This window comes from Corvus kubaryi, unplaced genomic scaffold, assembly GCF_017639235.1.
Source record: "Corvus kubaryi isolate FWS band 111438036 unplaced genomic scaffold, C.kubaryi_AGA036_p1.0 42572, whole genome shotgun sequence".
NCBI classification, from domain to species: Eukaryota; Metazoa; Chordata; class Aves; order Passeriformes; family Corvidae; genus Corvus; species Corvus kubaryi.
The window spans coordinates 1-17,616 of NW_024581248.1; the positions used below are offsets into that span (position 1 = coordinate 1).

At 49.8% G+C, this 17,616-nt stretch overlaps 1 protein-coding gene across 1 annotated transcript; it reads left to right on the forward strand.

Moving 5' to 3' along the window:
- Positions 1-388: 388 nt before the first annotated feature.
- Positions 389-16,954, forward strand: LOC121672211 (sorbitol dehydrogenase-like). Its single transcript, XM_042044786.1, has 7 exons — positions 389-501; positions 3,761-3,794; positions 4,519-4,683; positions 7,308-7,467; positions 10,009-10,127; positions 10,372-10,437; positions 16,665-16,954. Exons 1-7 carry the CDS (start codon positions 442-444, stop codon positions 16,937-16,939), a joined length of 879 nt encoding a protein of 292 aa, XP_041900720.1. The 5' UTR covers positions 389-441; the 3' UTR covers positions 16,940-16,954.
- Positions 16,955-17,616: the final 662 nt, after the last annotated feature.

Sequence of the window (17,616 nt, forward strand, 5' to 3'; positions counted from 1 at the left end):
TGGGGCTGGAGCAGGGATGGGACTGGAACTAGAGCCGGGGCTGGAGCAGGGGCTGGAGCTGGGGCTGGACCCAGGGCCTGAAGCTGGGGCTGGGGGAGCGGTGGCTGCAACTGGGGCTGGAACTGGAGCTGGGGCCGGGCCTGGAGCTGGAGCTGGGCCTGGCGCCGGGGTCGGGGCTGAGGCTGGAACTGGAGCAGGGGCTGAGGCCCGGAATGGGAACTGGAGATGGGGCCTGGAACTGGAGCTGGGGGCCCTGGGCCCGGCAGAGAGCCTGGAGCTGGAGCTGGAGCTGGGCCTGGCGCTGGCATCGGGGCTGGAGCCGTGCCTGCCGCCGGCCGTACCCGCTCGGTGCCCGGGGGCGGCGCCGGGCCCGGCGGGCGGGCGGGGGCGGCCCCCCCAGCGGCGGCGGCCCTTGGACCCGGGTCCGCGCCGAGCTGAGCCATGGCGGCACCGGGGCAGAACGTGGCCGTGGTGGTTCACCGAGCCGGGGACCTGCGGCTGGTACGGCCGGGAGGAGCCGGGGCCGGGCGGGGGCCGCGCTCGGAAGGCGGCGGGGCGGGGGCGGCTCCCGGGGCCTGGGGCTGAGCCCGCGGCACTGGGGGCGTCCGGCAGCCCCGGCTCCCCCCGGCCCCGGGTGACCGTGAGCCGGCCCCCGGCTGGGAGCGGGGACGGGCCGCGGCTGCCCCATGGCAGGGCGGTGACCAAATTCGGGGGTGTCCCGTGGCTGGGGGGTGGCCGGGGGGGCGCGGGGGCCCGGATTCGGGGGTGTGCCGTGCATGGCTGGGCCCCCCCATCCCCTCTGTGGGGAAGCCTGTGACCGCTCCGGGCTCTTCACAACGTTACGGGGAATGATCCGGACAGGGAAAAAAAAATGCACCAGCCCTCGTGTGCCTGGGAGGTGTAACATTTTTACAAGGGAAATAAATTCATAGATACGCTCATTCCCGCAAACGGAAAGGATGCAACAGTATCAGAAGCATGGTCTATTTTTAGCTGGTTCTGGCAACTTTGCATGTCCTGTCCTGTACATTTTTTGCTTTTCCAGTCTTGGAAAGGTTTCAGCTGCAGAATGCTCTTAGGGGTCACAGGAGGGGATAATCTTAAGATCTTTGCCAGCTCCGTTTTGGTGGAAAACCTTTTAACCCTGAAACCCAGAACCCCCCCCCCCCCCCATTTCCCCCCCACCCCTGCGATTAGTCATTCTCACACCTGAGATAGGCGCTCCCAGGGAGCAGGGGTGGAGGGTGGTTGTTGCTTCTCTGGGCTCTCAGAGCCCAGGTGAGCAGCAGGACAGAGGGTTTAGGGGGAGCAGGTGCTGGAGGACCCTCCCGGACGGAGGGAGCTTTTATTTTCTACTTTTTTACTACTTTAGGCTCATTCTGCTTCTCTGGCTGCTAATGCTCGGCTCTTCCTGGATGCTGAATCACCATGGCACTGCTGGAGAGCCATCTTCCAGTTTGGCAAGTGCCAAAGGGAGGAAGGAAGATTTCCATGGGCAAACACTGGCAGGCACCAATGTTCTGTACACAGAGTCCTGGCAGGAGGGCTCTCAGGAGCACTCAGACTTTGGATACATGCCTTGTTTGGGGGTGATTACCAGGGAAGCGGTTGATTTTTTACCATTCCCGCCCAGCTCAAGCAACACGTGCAACATCTGTGTTGCTGGGCTCTAAACACCCAGATGTGTGAGTTTTCCTTGGATATTTGTAGTGCTGGAGACCTTAGAGCTGGTCACCAGTGCCCTCCTGCATCTCTGGCAGCACCCTGTGTGATCCTCCTGGGCTTCCCTGAAGTTCCTTTCCACGATGTGGATGGTGCTAGCTGTATTGACCCACTGGTCACAGTAATCTCAGCACTGGACTCTGAACTTGTTATTTGTTATTGATACCCAAGGTTGGGTGACACCATCTTCCCGTAATTCCCGCACCTTTCTTGATTCCTGGACATGTTTCTCATGGGCAGAGTCGCTGTGGTCCCTGTGCCATGTGAAAATGTGTTTGCTTTGTTTTTGTTGACTCTCCTCTTGTCCTTAGGTAGTTGCACAGGTTCCTCTTTGCTGCCCATTGAGGATTTATTTGTTTTATACTTGTACTATGGCCTCCCTTTCCATGTCTCCTTTCACTGAAAATGCTTGCTGTGTTTACTTTACCACCATTTCTGAACTTCGCAGTGAACAACAGAGAACAAGCAGAACTTGTGTCTTTGGTGTTCTCCACTTTGGTCACTCCTATTTTCTCCAATTCAGGCTGGAGGACTCACTTCCCACCAAGATATCTGGGTTTTTTGGGCACAGTTGTTATTGCCAGAAAAAAAAAAAAAAAAAGTGTTTTTGGTTTTATTTCACACACACACACACACACTCTTTTCAGCTAGAAGTTGGCTTTGTCTCTCACCATGGACTTTCTGTTTGGTCTGAGGTGGTCTGTACCTCTGGTGTGTCACCAGATCCTGTGATTATCACATTTTCTATAGAAGAGGTTACATCTAGATTGACCTCTTTTAGAAATAATGCTCTGGGCTGTGTCCTCAGTGGAACAAAACAAAGCCCCCACATAGAAAAATTGCAGATACAGGCCTGAACATGGAAAATTTCAGTTGGTTGAGTTGTATGAAAACATGTTTCCAGAGTTTGTCTTTCCCTGATGTTTAGAAGATTGACATACAAAATAGCAATTGTGGAATATGCTGGGATTTAAATAGTTAAAATGCAGAACAGAACTCCTCAAAGGCTGAGCAGCAAATGAATTTTTAAGAGTTTATTGTTGGTACTACTCTGGGGGGCTTTTCTTAGAGACATGATCCTCAGGGTGGGTATTGTATTGTCCTGATGTTGTAAAACCCAACAAAATTATTCCTTTGGCTTTTGAGGCAGCTGAGGGAGTTTGGTGAAGGCAAAAGCTCTGTGGACCTTTTGGGTGGAAGGGTAATATGGGCTACTTTTCTAACTCTGGTTTCCTCATTCATCCTGTAAAGAGGTGCCATGGCAATTACAAGAGAATGTGAGTGTTTACCTTATTAGGTATAAATCATTATGTATAAATTATTATGTAAAAATATTATGTATAAATTATGTATTACTGGCACAGGTTGGGGAGGCCCTGGCACAGGTTGCCCATAGAAGCTGTGGCTGCCCCATCCCTGGAAGTGTTCAAGGATGGGGCTTGGAGCAACCTGGGCTAGTGGAAGATACCCCTGCCCATGGCAGGGTATAGAATGAGATGAGCTTTAAGGTCCTTTCCTTCTGTGATTCAGTTATTCTATGATTATGTAGTAAAAAAGTTTTGTATTATTTAAGATAATAATATAAGCTTTACATAATAATAATAATAATAATAATAATAATAATAATTAAGGCTTTACAGAACAGGTGGTTCAGAATCTTCCCAGAAGATTACAGAAGGGGATTTTTTTTGTCAGCCAGTGGGATGGATGAAGGATTCAGCTGAAACTTGGGGCTGCTCCAGTGCAGGGAAATTTAGTATGTGCCTCTTGTCTGGGCAGGGAAAGGGAATTCACTGCAAAATAATTTGGCGAGTGGATTCACAAGCTGGCAGTGTGCCCGTGTTACTCCACTGGGCATGGAAAATGAGGGCAGCCTAGGAGCAGGCTCCGTGTGGCACAGCCGTGTCTTACGGAGCAGACAGAACCAAAAACCCTGTCTGCTTATGGATTTACCTGAGCTAACCAGGGCTAAGTTTCCACAGATATTCCCAGAGATATGAACAAGCAGCTAAATGCTTTTTTTTTCTTTTGTCCATAGGAAAACCGTCCAATCCCAGAACCAGGTCCCAATGGTAGGTCTACAGATGACTGATTCTGTCTGCTTTCTTTACTTCTCTCTTTGTTTTCTCATTCTCTTTTGCTGCTCCTAGATAATACAAAGTATTTCTGAGGAAGAAAATTATCCAAAAAAAGATTGTGTGACTGAAACAGATAATGCTGCTTTTCCAGCTGAAGAGCTGAAGCAGTCACAGATAAACCCCTTTATCTGGCTTTTTTGCTTCCTGTTCCATCAGTTTGGGTATGTCACAGTAAATGGCTCTTGGGACATGTCAGATGATCTTATGCAGGACTCAATATTAATAGGATGGGCATATGGGCTGATAGAAATTTGATTCACTAACTCTCCAGGGCTGAAATCATAGCTTAGGGAGAAGGAAAAATTAAATGGACTTGTTCTTTTATTCCTGCTTCAGCAATTATAACGTCCCTCTTAAATTGTATTATTTTGTTGACCGTATTTTTTATTGACATTAGCTTTTGTCTTACTCTATTTTAAGCCTTCTTGCTTTGTGAATCATTGCACAGTTTTGTATTTCAGCAGGTGGCTCATGAATGCGCCACTCTTCTAACGTGTGCACACACAATTCTGGTGTGTTGATTGAGTGCCAGTAAATTTGAATGTGTCGATACTGGCTTGGCCTTTGCCCTGGGGCCCAGGGACAGCCCACGTGCTACTGTCCCAGTGCCTAAGAAGGTCAGTTTTTCTACAAGGAACCTTCCCTCCTTTTCTGGCAGAGGTCCTGCTGCGCATGCATTCCGTTGGCATCTGTGGCTCTGACGTTCACTACTGGCAGCATGGTCGAATTGGGGATTTTGTTGTCAAGGATCCCATGGTGTTGGGCCATGAAGCTTCCGGGACTGTCGTAAAAGTGGGCCCAGGGGTGACTCATCTGAAACCAGGTATCTGGAACCAAAACCATCTGTTCCTTTTCCTCCTAATCAGTTCCCAAGGAAGTGTCGATAACAGGCTGTGTTCTGTTCTGTTTCGTAAGTTTATCTGAGGTTCTGAACTCACAGTATGACCTTCTCCTTCAAAAAGTGTCACTGCACTGCTGTTAGGCACCCATCTTGGCCACTAGATTATGGTAGCCTTGTCCTGGGATATCTTGAGCTGGTCTGGCTGTATTTTAATGCAGAGCAGAGTATATACTGGTACAAGGTGCCTTTTAAGGAAACTTGATAAAGCTTCAGAAACCACATCTGTAGCTCTTTCCAGCGACTTGCTGTGAGTGTTTCTTTTCTGTGTGTGTTCTTGAAGGAGCAAATGGCCTCCTACAGTGCAGAGGTCACTAGAGCAACTGCTCCAGGCCTGTGGTGGGACCTCCACAACTAGCTGTGCTCATGCATGTCCTAGAAAATGGACTGAGCAGGGAATTTTGCAAACTTTGCTGATGAGAGCAACTTAGGCAAGAGGATGTGGGGGAGAGCCAGGAAGAGTTACAGAGAGACCCAAGGGGTGCCAATGAGATGCAGGTGAGATTCAACACATACAAACACAAAGTGATGTTCACGACAGAAGAAACAAAACCAGCTTCATATCTAAAATGCTCTGCTGACCATCCCTGCTGAAGGGTGATGGCTCTGGCACTGTGCATAGGAGCATTGGCTCAGCAGCAGTGAAAATGCAAATCACTGGTAGGAAGGGGACAGAGACTCAGAGGATGTCAGTGCACATCTGGAACTCTGCATGCAGTTCTGGTCTCCTCCTTTCCAAAAGGATGTAAGACAAGTGAGAAAGGTTCAGAGGAGGACAAGGAAATAACGAGATGTGGAACAGCATCTCTGACGAATGTCCAAGTCAGGAACTTCAGCTGGGAGCTAGAGAGACAACTCAAGGATGTGAGGACTCATGGAGGGCTGGGAGAACAGGTTGCCCATTCTCTGGTTGCTCTGATGACTTGCGAGGCCACCTAAAGTCAGAGACTAGACAGGAGTAAGGGAATAAAGGTAGGTACTTATTTGAAAGGCCTTCAAAGGTACCCCCTGGGGAGTCCAGAGGCTACTGCTGAGATGGACCCCAAGATGGACAGCAGGTCACAAGTTCTTCACACTTTTATAGGTTTGGTTCATTTGCATATGAGGGTTAATTCTCCAATTAAAGTTTCAGTTAATGATGTAGTTTCCCCAAGCTTGCCCCCCCTTTTAGAGGCTTTGGTTTACATTTTGGGCCTAGGACGGTCTGAGTGTCCTTGGAGAGCAGGCCTGGAGAGGCTTTGTTATGTCTGCCTGGCATGAGAGAGCAGAAGTTAACAGGCTGCAAGAAACTTCAGAGTTACACACCAGGCAGTGCAGAATTTGAAAAATATGAAAGTTCAAACCTAAGGTATCAGCTCCAGCATCAGAGCAAGGCACAGTGAGGTGCAGCATTCACCTGAGATGTAGCAGACCATGTAGTTTACATGGTGGAAGGAGGAGGAGAAGCTGTTGAGTGTTACTGAAGACAAAAAAACCACTTGCAACTTGGGAGGCCTCACAGCTGCGTATCATATGAGGCTGGGAGAGTATTCAGTATGTGCTTGTCTGCCTCTGTCCTGTCAGACACCTGTTGTTGGCCAGCTCAGAGGGGATGCAGTGGCCTAGATGGCTCTTCTATGCTGCTTGGATATCCCCATGTCTGCCTGAAAGCCTGTTGGTGGAGAGCTTGGCTCAGAGGTTTAGCTCTGATTGGCTTCCTCTGCCAAATAAATGTGAGGCTTTGTGTCCCCTTGTGTACTTGCAAGTTGTACTGTGCTCACACTGTTTTCTCTAGTCCGTCCTGCTTTGTGACTGCAATGAAATAATTGCTCTTTGTCCTGCAGTGTGTGTCCTTCCAGCACCCTGAGCTATTCTGTTGTAGCACCAAGCTGTCTCTGTTCCCAGATACGTCATGCCAGGCTCCTGGGTGTTCTGCACCTTAAGCTTCCTTCCCTGTGAGGGTGGTGAGGCCCTGGCACAGGCTGCCCAGAGAAGCTGTGGCTGCCCCATCCCTGGAAGTGTCCAAGGCTGGGTTGGACAAGGCTTGGAGCACCCTGGGATAGTGGAAGGTGTCCCTGCCCATGGCAAGGAGTGGAACAAGCTGAGCTTTAAGGTGCCTTCCAACACAAGTACTTCCATGATTCTATGATTCCCAAGGAACAGCTCTTTCCAGCTGGGAGCGTGGTGGCTAGCTGAGCTCACCTGCCCTATCCTCAGTATTTCCTCTTCTGATTACTACAGATTCAGCAAACTATCTGGCCACAGTGTGATTGCCTGGGGACTGCCCTTTCATCTGCTGAGGTTGTCTGCAAGGCAGCTGGAGGGAGGTGTGTTCATGGCTGAACTTCCATCTGTGCCTCCGAAACACCTCCTCTTTCCAAGTACCTGGGAAGATCTGGGTGATGAGGCTGCTGTGGAGGGAGCATTGGGAACCAGCCTGGTGTATGCAGCAAGACCTTCCTCATGTCCCTCCTGCCTCTATGGTGCCAGTGTTCCTGTGGGTTTTGATGCTCCTCCTACCTGTGTGTCACCCTGTCCCTGACCCACTCTGTTTGCTTTCACCCTGGCAGGTGACCGTGTGGCCATCGAGCCGGGTGTCCCAAGGGAAGTGGATGAGTTCTGCAAAACCGGGCGCTACAACCTGTCCCCGACCATCTTCTTCTGTGCCACACCGCCCGACGACGGGAACCTGTGCCACTACTACAAGCACAGTGCCAGCTACTGCTACAAGTCAGTCCATGTTCTCTCCACAGGGAAATATACACTCCCCGGGGGGAGATTAGCTGCAGCAATCACCTCTTGGCCCTTTGGAGCACTCTTTATGTGATCCCAACAGGTTTTATTGCTTTCTGGTCCATAAATAACATGCCTAAGCTTGAATGGCAGCCACTTTGCAAAGGGTTTGTCAGGCAGGCGTAGTTTTTCCCCTCTGGTGCCAGACATAAACATTTCTTGCATGTCTCCTGGGATGTCACCACTGGTTTACCCTTTAATTATTTTCCTTTTCCCATTTGCTCCCTGTTCTTGGGTTTTTTCCTGTCTCTTTTTATATCCTTGCCTTCCTAGGCCAGTGCCTGAAGGTCTTTGTCTGGTTCTTTGAGCTGAGTTTTGCTGCTGCTTTTCAGGAAACACCAGGGTGACTGCTGACATCTCGCTCTGTCGTTTGAGACAAAGTCATCCCGCTTTGAGCAGAGCAGGAACAGAAAGCAGGGGCCCTGCTGAGCTGTTTTCTTGTGTGACTCTGAGTGTCCCCACTAAGCTACCAGCATTACACATCTGTTTTCATGTCCAGTTCAGCAAACTTGAGTATGTTACCAATTGTGGCAGCACTGACACATTTGCTTAGAAGCAAATCTGTGCTTAAACACTCTGGCAAATCATAGAATCCCAAAAGGGTTTGGTTTGGAAGGGACCTTAAAGATCATCCCATTCCACCCCCTGCCATGAGCGGGGACACCTTCTACTAAACCAGGTTGCTCCAAGTGTCATTCAGCCTGGCCATGGACACTTCCAGGGATGGGGCAGCTGCTCTGGGCACCCTGTGCCAGGTCCTCAAATACTCCAAGACCTGAAAACCCCTGTGCAACGTTATACCCACTTAAGTGCCTTTAACAAGGAGTTAAAAACAGCCCAAGTAGTGTCCCCCTGAGGCTGCTCTACCTGTGGAGCTTGTTCCTTTTCAGTGTGTGCAGAGCTGGTACTTCCATGAGCAGGAACACCCTTGGGATTGATCTTTGGTGTCTGCAGGGAAAGCGTTCAGGATTGGATCAGTCAGAAGGAGGCACTTGACTGCTCTTCTCCTGGGAGTCCTCAGGCAGGAAGCTTTCAAAACAGATACCAAGCAGCTGCTGGTCTGGATGGGATTAACATCTCACTGTCCAGACCCACTGTCATCGATTTCCTGTGTATCAAAATGACATTTTCTGACAGCATCACATGTTTTCGCTCGACAGGAAGTGGTTGGTTTGTAGCTGGCTTCTTCCAGGCTTTTCCTTTTTCTCTCCAATTTGAGAAAATATTACTTTGGCTATTTATTTTATTTTTAAGCCTTGGGATACAGAGCCTGGACATGATGCTCCCAGTTTCAGATCAGCAGTGCTGTGGCTGGCTCATGTAGAGCTGATTCCCTGGCATGCAGTCACTCTGCCAGCCCAGATTTGCTGAGAACAGATGATGGCTGAGCTCAGTGAGCTTTCTCACATTTGGGCAGTCATTGTGTGTCCTGCTGGTGGACAGACTCTGTGTTGGGTGCTCTGAGTAACTTGGTCATGCTGTGAAGCTGCCCTCCCCACTGACAGGGCGGTGCCCAAACCCAGCAGTAGCAAACGTGATGCCAAACTCTGTGACAACTGAACTTTTGGAGTTAGACCTTTAAAGCCTCCTGGAAATAAGGGACATGCAGATATGGTACAGCTGTCCTCCCTTAACCATCATTTCCATTTTTTTGGCTTCACATTGGCCTGGGTGAGATCTGACCTTGAGCTTCCCAGTGCTGTCAGAGACCCTCCTGGCAGGCACAGCTCCCAGAGCTGTGTGAGAGCCCACACTGGTGGCTTGCTGGTGGGCAGAGTTGTGGAGCTGAGATTTATTTCTTCCAGCAGTTCAGAAGGGTTTCACGTCCTCTCCTTTTGTCTGTCACTTATGTTGGCTGTGTTACAGGGCTGTTTTTGTCCAAAAGGTGTTTGATACCCACTGCACACATTGTCTCTGACTGCTGGGAGGGCTCATGCTGGGACCAGGCCACTTGTTGAAACACTTGGTACCTCAGGAGAGGAGATCCTGGATGTTACAGGGAGACATGGATCTGGCTGCCTTCCCTGGTGGCATCACCTTTGGCAGCAGGATGTTTTCTAAAAGCTGATTCAACCCTGGTGAGGGGCCTGGGAACTCACTGGTGGGTGAGGCATAGGGCAGCTTCAGGGTGGTACATATGCAACTGAGGGAATCCAAAGGGAATGAGTGACAACCGAGTCCTTGTTGACTCACCAAGTACCAGAGAGTTGATGTGGGGAAGTTTGTGGGTCCCTGAGTGTGGTGCTTGGGGAAACCTCACTGATAAATGGTTCAGGTGTACTTGATGCTGCTTCAGAGGAGAGAAAGAAGCAATGGAACCTCTTGAAGCGTGTTCCAGCCTGGTGTTTCTCTGATCACAGGTGGCAGTGTGTTTTGCCACTGTGATTTACACCCATGTTTGGTCTTCGAGTGTCATGGTTTTCCTCATCACCCTCATAAACTACATTGCTAAGTGTTCATTGTGTCCCATTCTTGCAGGCTTCCAGATAACGTCACCTTTGAGGAAGGAGCCCTTATCGAGCCCCTCTCGGTGGGAATCCATGCCTGCAAAAGAGCGGGAGTCACCCTGGGAAGCAAAGTCTTCGTGTCTGGCTCTGGTACAGTGATCGTAGTCAGTCCTTGGGTTCCCTGCCTGCTGGGAGGGGATGGACAGCCTCAGGCTCTGTTTCTGGCCTCTGCTGTAAGGGTGGGTCATGGTGGAGCCACAGGCATAGTGAGGGGGACCTTGGGGCTGCCAAAGTCTCCTTGGGCCAGGAACACGCTGAGCTCTGGGCATGTTCCGAGGTGGGGCTGATGCTGCCTGGCAGTGGTTCATGTTGTCTTTCTCCCCTTTGTACCCAGGACCAATTGGGCTCGTGAATGTGATTGTTGCTAAGATGATGGGTGCAGCAGCCGTGGTAGTTACAGGTAAGTCCTTTTAGCCCTTTCAGAGTGTGCCTGTTTCCCACCAGACAGAATCATAGAATCATTAAGGTTGGAAAAAACCTCTTAGATCATCAAGCCCAACCATTAACCCAGCACTGCCCAGCCTAACCATGTCCGTGAGTGCCACATCCACATGTTTTTTTAACAGTTCCAGGGACGGTGATTCCACCACTTCCCTGGACAGCCTGTTCCAGTGCCTGACCACTCTTTCAGGGAGGTTTGATCTTAGCAGGTTATTTTTCCCTCTGGTAGTGCTGGGTGATGGCCTGGACAGTGTTTGCACACTGTTTTCTGCATGCAGCTACACTGTGCTTCTCCACTTGTCTTTCTCTGCCCTTCTGTCTGCTCCTGCTGGGGGTTTCATTTTCCACTGGTTATCCACAGTGACTGAAGTGGCCTTTTCAGAGTCTCTGCATTTCAGAAATGGGCCTTCCTTGCATAACTCTATCCTAGACATTTCTAGTCCAGCTGCTGCTTGCAGGAATGTCTTTGTCCAGCTGTGTCTGGAAAACCTCTGAGGAAGGAGATCTCATTTTTCTAGATACCTTCTCCAGGTTTGCATCTCTTAATGATGAAGCTTCTTCTGGGGTCCACTCACAAACTGTCATTTATGGAGATTTCCCCTTGATGCAAGAACTGAAATGAGTCTTCATCACCTTTGCAGCTGCCCTTCAGGTTATTGAGACAGCCATTGCCACCTTTTTTTGCCGTGCTAACCTAGCCCAGCTCCCCCTAGCTCTCCTCTAAGGTTCAGGCCCTCTCTCTCTGTAGCATGCCCAGAAGGATGGAGAACTGGAGTAACTGCAGGATGTTCTCTGGTTGAAATTTCCACCTGGGGGTTGAACAGGGCCTGGAAGTGGTGCTTCCAGCTCCCACCATGACTCTGGGATCTTTCTGAGTGCTGATGGCCAGGAGGAGCAGTTAGAGGTGCCACTGGACATTGAGCACAGACTGCTGCCATTTGTATGTCAAAGCCCTAAAGGATCTGGACCTCTCAGGAGGCTGTTACTCACCTCCCATACTTTGAGCCAGGTGTATTTTTGACCCTTCTGTTACTGTGTTTCCATCTTTGGGTTGAGAGATAAAATTCAGGTCCCACCCTCTTGCCTTTACGGAAACATCCTTCTGTAGTAGCTCAGGTCAAAACACGAGGCACGTATTGCCTTCTCCCTTAATCCTTTTCCTGCGAAGTCCAGGGCATTTTTAGCTGTGCTGGCCTCACCCTGCAGGTGTGTGTGCTTAATGGACGTGATCAGTCCACACCTCAGATTTTGTGAAGTGTTGTCATTTGAGGATGATATTTGCTGTAGGAAGAAAAACATCTCTGCGTCCTGAATCACGCACGGGGAACCTTGTGCCCAGCTGGGCTGGTGCAGGGGCTGGGGAAGGCTTGGTGAGCTGGGGTTGGTGGGGCTGAGGCAGCTGGCTCAGCCTGCCCCCCATTCCCACTCCAGCCTGGGTGTATCTCCATAGCACCAGGAGCTGCTGCTGCTGGGGGCCTTGGGCGAGCTGAGCTGGCGGTCATGTGCCACAGGAGGTTCCTGGTGCTTGGTTTGTAGAATCAGCAGGCTTGGATACATGAAATTACCCCTTCTTATCTCTGTGTGCTGGCCTAGGTACTGATTCTGACTTACAGACGTCTCTTCCGCATGAGAGGGTTTTGGCTGAGGTGCTGAGACACCCTTGAAGGTGCTGAGACACCCTTGAAGGTGCTGTCCCAAGTCAAATATTTGTGTGTGACATGAGCTGAGGAATGGGTTTGGTTTGGCTCATTGCCGCTGGAGATTTTGCTGCCTGTCTCAAGGAATTGCTTTTTGTTTCGGCTTTAGGAGCCAACACCTGTGAGGCACCTGCCTGCCCACAGAGGCCCTCTTGCACTTTGCTACCAGATTATTTGAATACACTGCCCTGAGTTTTTATCATTTGTTTGTCTGTGAGGAACTTTGTCTGTGCAGCACTTATGGCTTTAAATGTTTGTGTTTGTTTTGACAAGCTTCTCACAGGTATAGAAATATTTAGAAAAGCTTTTCTGCAAGAACTCACCTCCTACAGCTTCTGTCTTTGGCTGGCCTGGAGTGTTTGATGTATTTAGTGGACTCCAGTTGGGTGAGAAGATCAGTGTGTTTCATGGGTCCTCATCTACTCTTCCCAAAGGTCTGTGTCTTTCTCCACTCCACTCCTGACTGGGTGTGATTGGTATTTATGGGCAGCCTTCTCCAGTCCTTCTGCCTTGCTGTTGCTCTAAAAAGCTGCTTTTCTCCTTAGATACATGTAGAAGATCAGCCTTCCTCACCAGTAAGTGAAGGGACAGTTTAGGTGTTTAGGGCTGTCTTGCTTTGCTCTGTTAGTCACTGAAGGTGCACTTAATAATTCCTACTTAAGGCAAATTATTCCCCTTGTTCTATCTGAATCTGAAATTCTGGGTGTCAGTGCCTCCAGAAACCCTGGCATTCAAGGTCAGGGGAGGTGAGTAACTGTACAGAGCTCAACTCTTTTGAGAAAGAAGATCAACATAGAAAATCTGAGAAAAATCAAGAGTATTTATTTGTCTGTTAAGCTGGCTCATAAACCATCATGAGAAGTTAAGGGTAATTTGATAACTTCTCTGGAAGCAATCAAAACTTTAATTAGCTCCAGGGCTGGGAAGTAAAAACAAATTTCTGACTAGAGGCAGGATACAAGCCTTTAATTTTACAATTGACCAGTTTCCCAAGAGCTGTGTGGCGTTCAGCCACAGTATGGTTTAAAGCCCAAACGATTTGATCCTTCCCAAGACTCTCAAGTGTCTGGAGCTCTGAACAATCCAGTGGCTTGCAGATCTGTCTGCTTCAGTAAGTGCTTCCTGGTGATTCAGGTGTACTGAGGTTATTGCAGCCCTGGCCAGGGCTGACAGTGTTGCTGCTGCATTCCATGTGCTGCTTGGAGCCAGGGCTTCCCTCCCGAGCAGGTCAGCAAAACAGAGGCCAGCTGCAGGAAAGGTGTTGGGTGTTTTCCTGCCTGAGAATGATTTTGTGGCCACTTTGAAATGCACTGGCTGCCCTGTTACTCTAGGGCACTGCCTGAGGATTATTTCTGCCAGAGAGACAGTATAAAATATATAAAAATATGTGAAATATAGAATAGAATTTCTATTATATTTTATATGTTTATATATATAATACATATTATATATATATATTTATAATTTAAAATATATTAGTGACTGAGCAGATGTTAAAAATGGCAGAATCCAGCTGTGTCTGCCGTGAGCTGGTGTTGTGAGACCAAACTTCACAGGGAGTTGAGTCATTATTTGAGGAGCACTGTTGAACCCCTGTGGTCTCCTTGCCATACACTGAGGTTTGGGAGATGCCAGCCATGCTGGGCAAAAGTGTTTCATAGCACTTGAAGTGCCTCAAAAAGCTCCTGGCTGTGCAATTGGTGCATGGAAGGTGTCTGAGTGCAGCTCAGCTGGGGTCAAGCATGACCCCCCACACAGCCTGGAGCCCAATGCCCAGAGCTTGGGAGGGACAGATGTGACTCCTGCAGCCACAGGAACGAGCCCATGTTGGGGCTTCCAGGATGATGCTGCCTTTTCTTTTCAGCCTTGGCTTTTCCTCTTTCCTTCTGCATTTTATTATCCTTTGTTGTCCCTTCTTGAAATGCCCTCCACAGCTCTCCTGGGTGCTCAGCTTGGTAGGTGTGCCCACACTTGGCATCCTGAGCCTTCCAGCTGCCCGTGGGGGCTTGTCTGTCATCTGCCCTGCCAGTGAGTGCCTGTCCATCCCCTGCCCTGCCTGTGAGTGCCTGTCCATCCCCTGCCCTGCCTGTGAGTGCCATCATTTTCGCTGTGGGATGGGCAGGGTACAGCCTCTGCCTGGCTCACTCCCAGAACTGCAGCTGAGTCAGAGCAGCTCATGTTGGAGAACTGGCCTTATCCTCCTCCTCTTTCCCTTGATATTTTCACCCCACCCTACCTCTGACTTCTTTGAAGACTGTGCCCTGCCTCTTTCCCATGTGTGTCCCTAGCACAGACATCTTTTTCTGAGTCTTCAAGCCCAGGACCTCTGAGAGGAGCCCACCCCTCAATTTTGGGTCCAGGAAATCTTGGCTGTTACATCTTTTCCAGTGCCAGCATGCAGACCCCTGTAGACCACTGCTTTAGTGCAGGGAAAAGAGGTGATTCCTTCCTGGGAAATGCCACTCTTCTCCTCAGCTGTCCCTGTCCTTATCTCCAGAGGTGGCCTGGTTACCAGTGGTGCCTGGAGAGGAATAGGTGGCTTTCTTCCAGGGGATGTGAGATGTCCCAGCAGGACAGCTTGCTCCGTGGTACAAACCCCCTGTGGATCTTCAGGTGATATTTACAGCCCTGTCAAGATCCCTCAGGACAGAGTACAGGAGTACAGCCATGCCCTCACAGATGTTTATCATCACCAGCTTTGTTGCTCTGTGTTAATGGGGTGTCTCAGGTCCTCCTTATTACCAGATCCACTCCCTTTTTTCTTCATGGGCTTGTCTGCTCATTCATGTGTGACAGAAACTGTCTGAGAGATGCTCAGCAGCCTCCAGAGCTGCTACAAGGAGGGTGAAGAGCGGGACAGGTCTGTGACAGTGTGAACACACTAAGTGCTTACAACTAATGCATTCTGCAGTTTGCTCAGCTGAAAGCACTCGCTGGGGGCTCCTTGAGGAAGCCCTTGGAGACCTCATGGTCTGTTCTCATCATGAAGTGAAATGGCCACATTAATAATCCTCAGAGCCTGTTGTCTCCTGTTGGAAAGATTTCTTGGTGCTGTCCATAGCCAGGTGATTGATGCCATCGAGGAGCAGGGTCAGAGCAACTTTGCCCCTGGCTCTTGCTCTTTGAGAGGTGTCCTTGAGGGTGGGAGTAAATAATGTGGACAGCCAAGAAGGAAAAATACAAGAGTGGTGCAGTTTTGCCTCATTGTGGGCTCTTCCCCAGGCTAACTCGCTGAGTGTGTGCAATGGGGTTTCCTACAGTCCATTCTCACTAGAGGATGAAGGTCCTGTGGGAATTAATGAAGCTGCTTCATCAGTCATTGCCAGAGAGACACTGGGCAGTGCAGCTGCAGCCAGAGGCAGCTTTAGGTAGGACACAGCTGACTCTGGAGTAGGTGCCTTGTCAGCCCTGGCCTCCTGCTGCCTTTTGCCTTTGCCTGCACTGAGGTTCCTCTGCTCTGCTGTGTCAGGACAGCGACCAGTACAACCACAACAGCTTGGCCATGGCTGTTCCTGATCTGGTTCTTCTTGTGGTGTCCCTGAAGTGCCCTTTGGAATTAAGCTTGGCCTTGGTTTGTCTTGACACACTCTCAGTGTTTCTGGCAGTGCCAAAGAGAAATTGGGCCATCTACAAACTGAAGACTTAGAAGACACTTCTCCAGTCTAGGGGTGGTGGCTGTTCCTTCACTCAGACATGGTTCTGCATGGTGTGGGTTTCATCTGTGGGTTTGTGCTTCAGTCTCTTTGAAGCACACCCTCTTCTGCAGCTGGGGAGCCTTTGGCATCTCCTCTGTCATTAAGTTGTCCTCGTCGCTCACCCTTCATCATCCTCATCATCTGGAGCCCCCAGCACATGAAAGATGTGGATCTGTTAGAGCAGGTCCAAAGGAGGGGCATGAAGAAAATAAAGGGGGAGGGCTGGAGCCCCTCTGCTCTGGAGCCAGGCTGGAAGAGCTGGGGGTGTCCAGCCTGGAGAAGAGAAGGCTCCAGGAAGACCTCAGAGCCCCTTGCAGGGCCTAAAGGGGCTCCAGGAGAGCTGGAGAGGGACTTGGATCAAGGGCCTGGAGGGACAGGAGAAGGGGGAATGGCTTCCCGTGCCAGAGGGCAGGGATGGATGGGATATTGGGAAGGAGTTGTTCCCTGGGAGGGTGGTGAGGGCCTGGCACAGGGTGCCCAGAGAAGCTGTGACTGCCCCATCCCTGGAAGTGTTCAAGGCTGGACAGGGGTTGGAGCAACCTGGTCTAGTGGAAGGTGTCCCTGCCCATGGCAGGGAGTGGAACTTTAAAGTGGAGTGGAGTCTTGAAGTCCCTTCCAACCCAAACTATTCCAATATTTTATGATCATTCTCTGCCTGCCAAGAAGGAATGAACTCTCACATCTTCTGATTGTGCGCTGTCCTGTACACACACATAGTGAGCGTGTGCCAGGTTCAGGTTCTTCCTCTTCTTTCACATAATACTCCAGTTTTTGACTTGATTTTCTTTCCACAGACTTATCTGCCACTCGCCTGCAAAAAGCCAAGGAGGTGGGGGCAGATTTCACCATTCAGGTGAAGAATGAGACCCCGAAGGAGGTGGCCTCCAAAGTGGAAAGTGTGCTTGGCTGCATGCCTGAGATAACTGTGGAGTGCACAGGAGTGCAAACCTGTATCCAGACTGGAATTTATGTGAGTACCACTTGTTCCCAAGGCAGACCAGTGATGGCATTGGTTTGTGTTTTCTGGGATGGTGCAATGAATGAGCTATTTCACTCCCACAGTGCTTAATTTAAGTGGGCTTGGTGTGGGGAGAGAAGGTGCTCATTAGACAGTAAACAAAGAGAGACAATTAAAGTGTTAACATCAGCATGGGGATAATTGATAACTGATTTGATGCTTGGGTGCTTAACCACTTACTAAGGAGACCCCAGTAAAGACCCCGAAACCCAGGAAGAAGGACAGCACCTTCCACTGAAGTTATGTCCAAATAAGAAGAATAATCAAGAAAATTAATTCCAGAAGCAATGAAAGAAGCAATTAAGAAAGGGATGTTTTGCTGCCATGAGCATCCTAACAGGAGGATGGGGGAAGGTTAATGTGGAGTTTCACAGTGAAAGGACGGGAGGGGAACGGGACAAACTGCAAAAAGAGTAATGCCAGTAGAGCATCAAGCTCTTAGTTTTAGATCTCTCCCATTGAAATCCCAAAGTACTCTTTGTAGTCCTAAATGCCAGCCATTTTTCAGAATGGGATTTGGATACCAAAATCCTTCAGAGATTTTCAAAAGATTGCACTTTTAGCTTTGATTACCATGTGTTTCACTCTTACAGACTCCTGACAGCATCCTGCCTCTCCCCAGCTTCTCTGCTGTGCCCCAGTCAGTGCATTGCAACCACAAAGGGGGGCTTTATTTTTTACAGACCCTGCATATGCTGTGTTCTGCAAAATGTAGCCTGTTTGTGTGT

Coding starts and splice junctions, on each gene's coding strand:
- LOC121672211 (XM_042044786.1), top strand. CDS start 442: ATGGCGGCACCGGGGCAGAACGTGGCCGTGGTGGTTCACCGAGCCGGG. Junction 7,468..10,008: donor AGTGCCAGCTACTGCTACAA/GTCAGTCCATGT, acceptor CCATTCTTGCAG/GCTTCCAGATAACGTCACCT. Junction 10,438..16,664: donor AGCAGCCGTGGTAGTTACAG/GTAAGTCCTTTT, acceptor TTCTTTCCACAG/ACTTATCTGCCACTCGCCTG.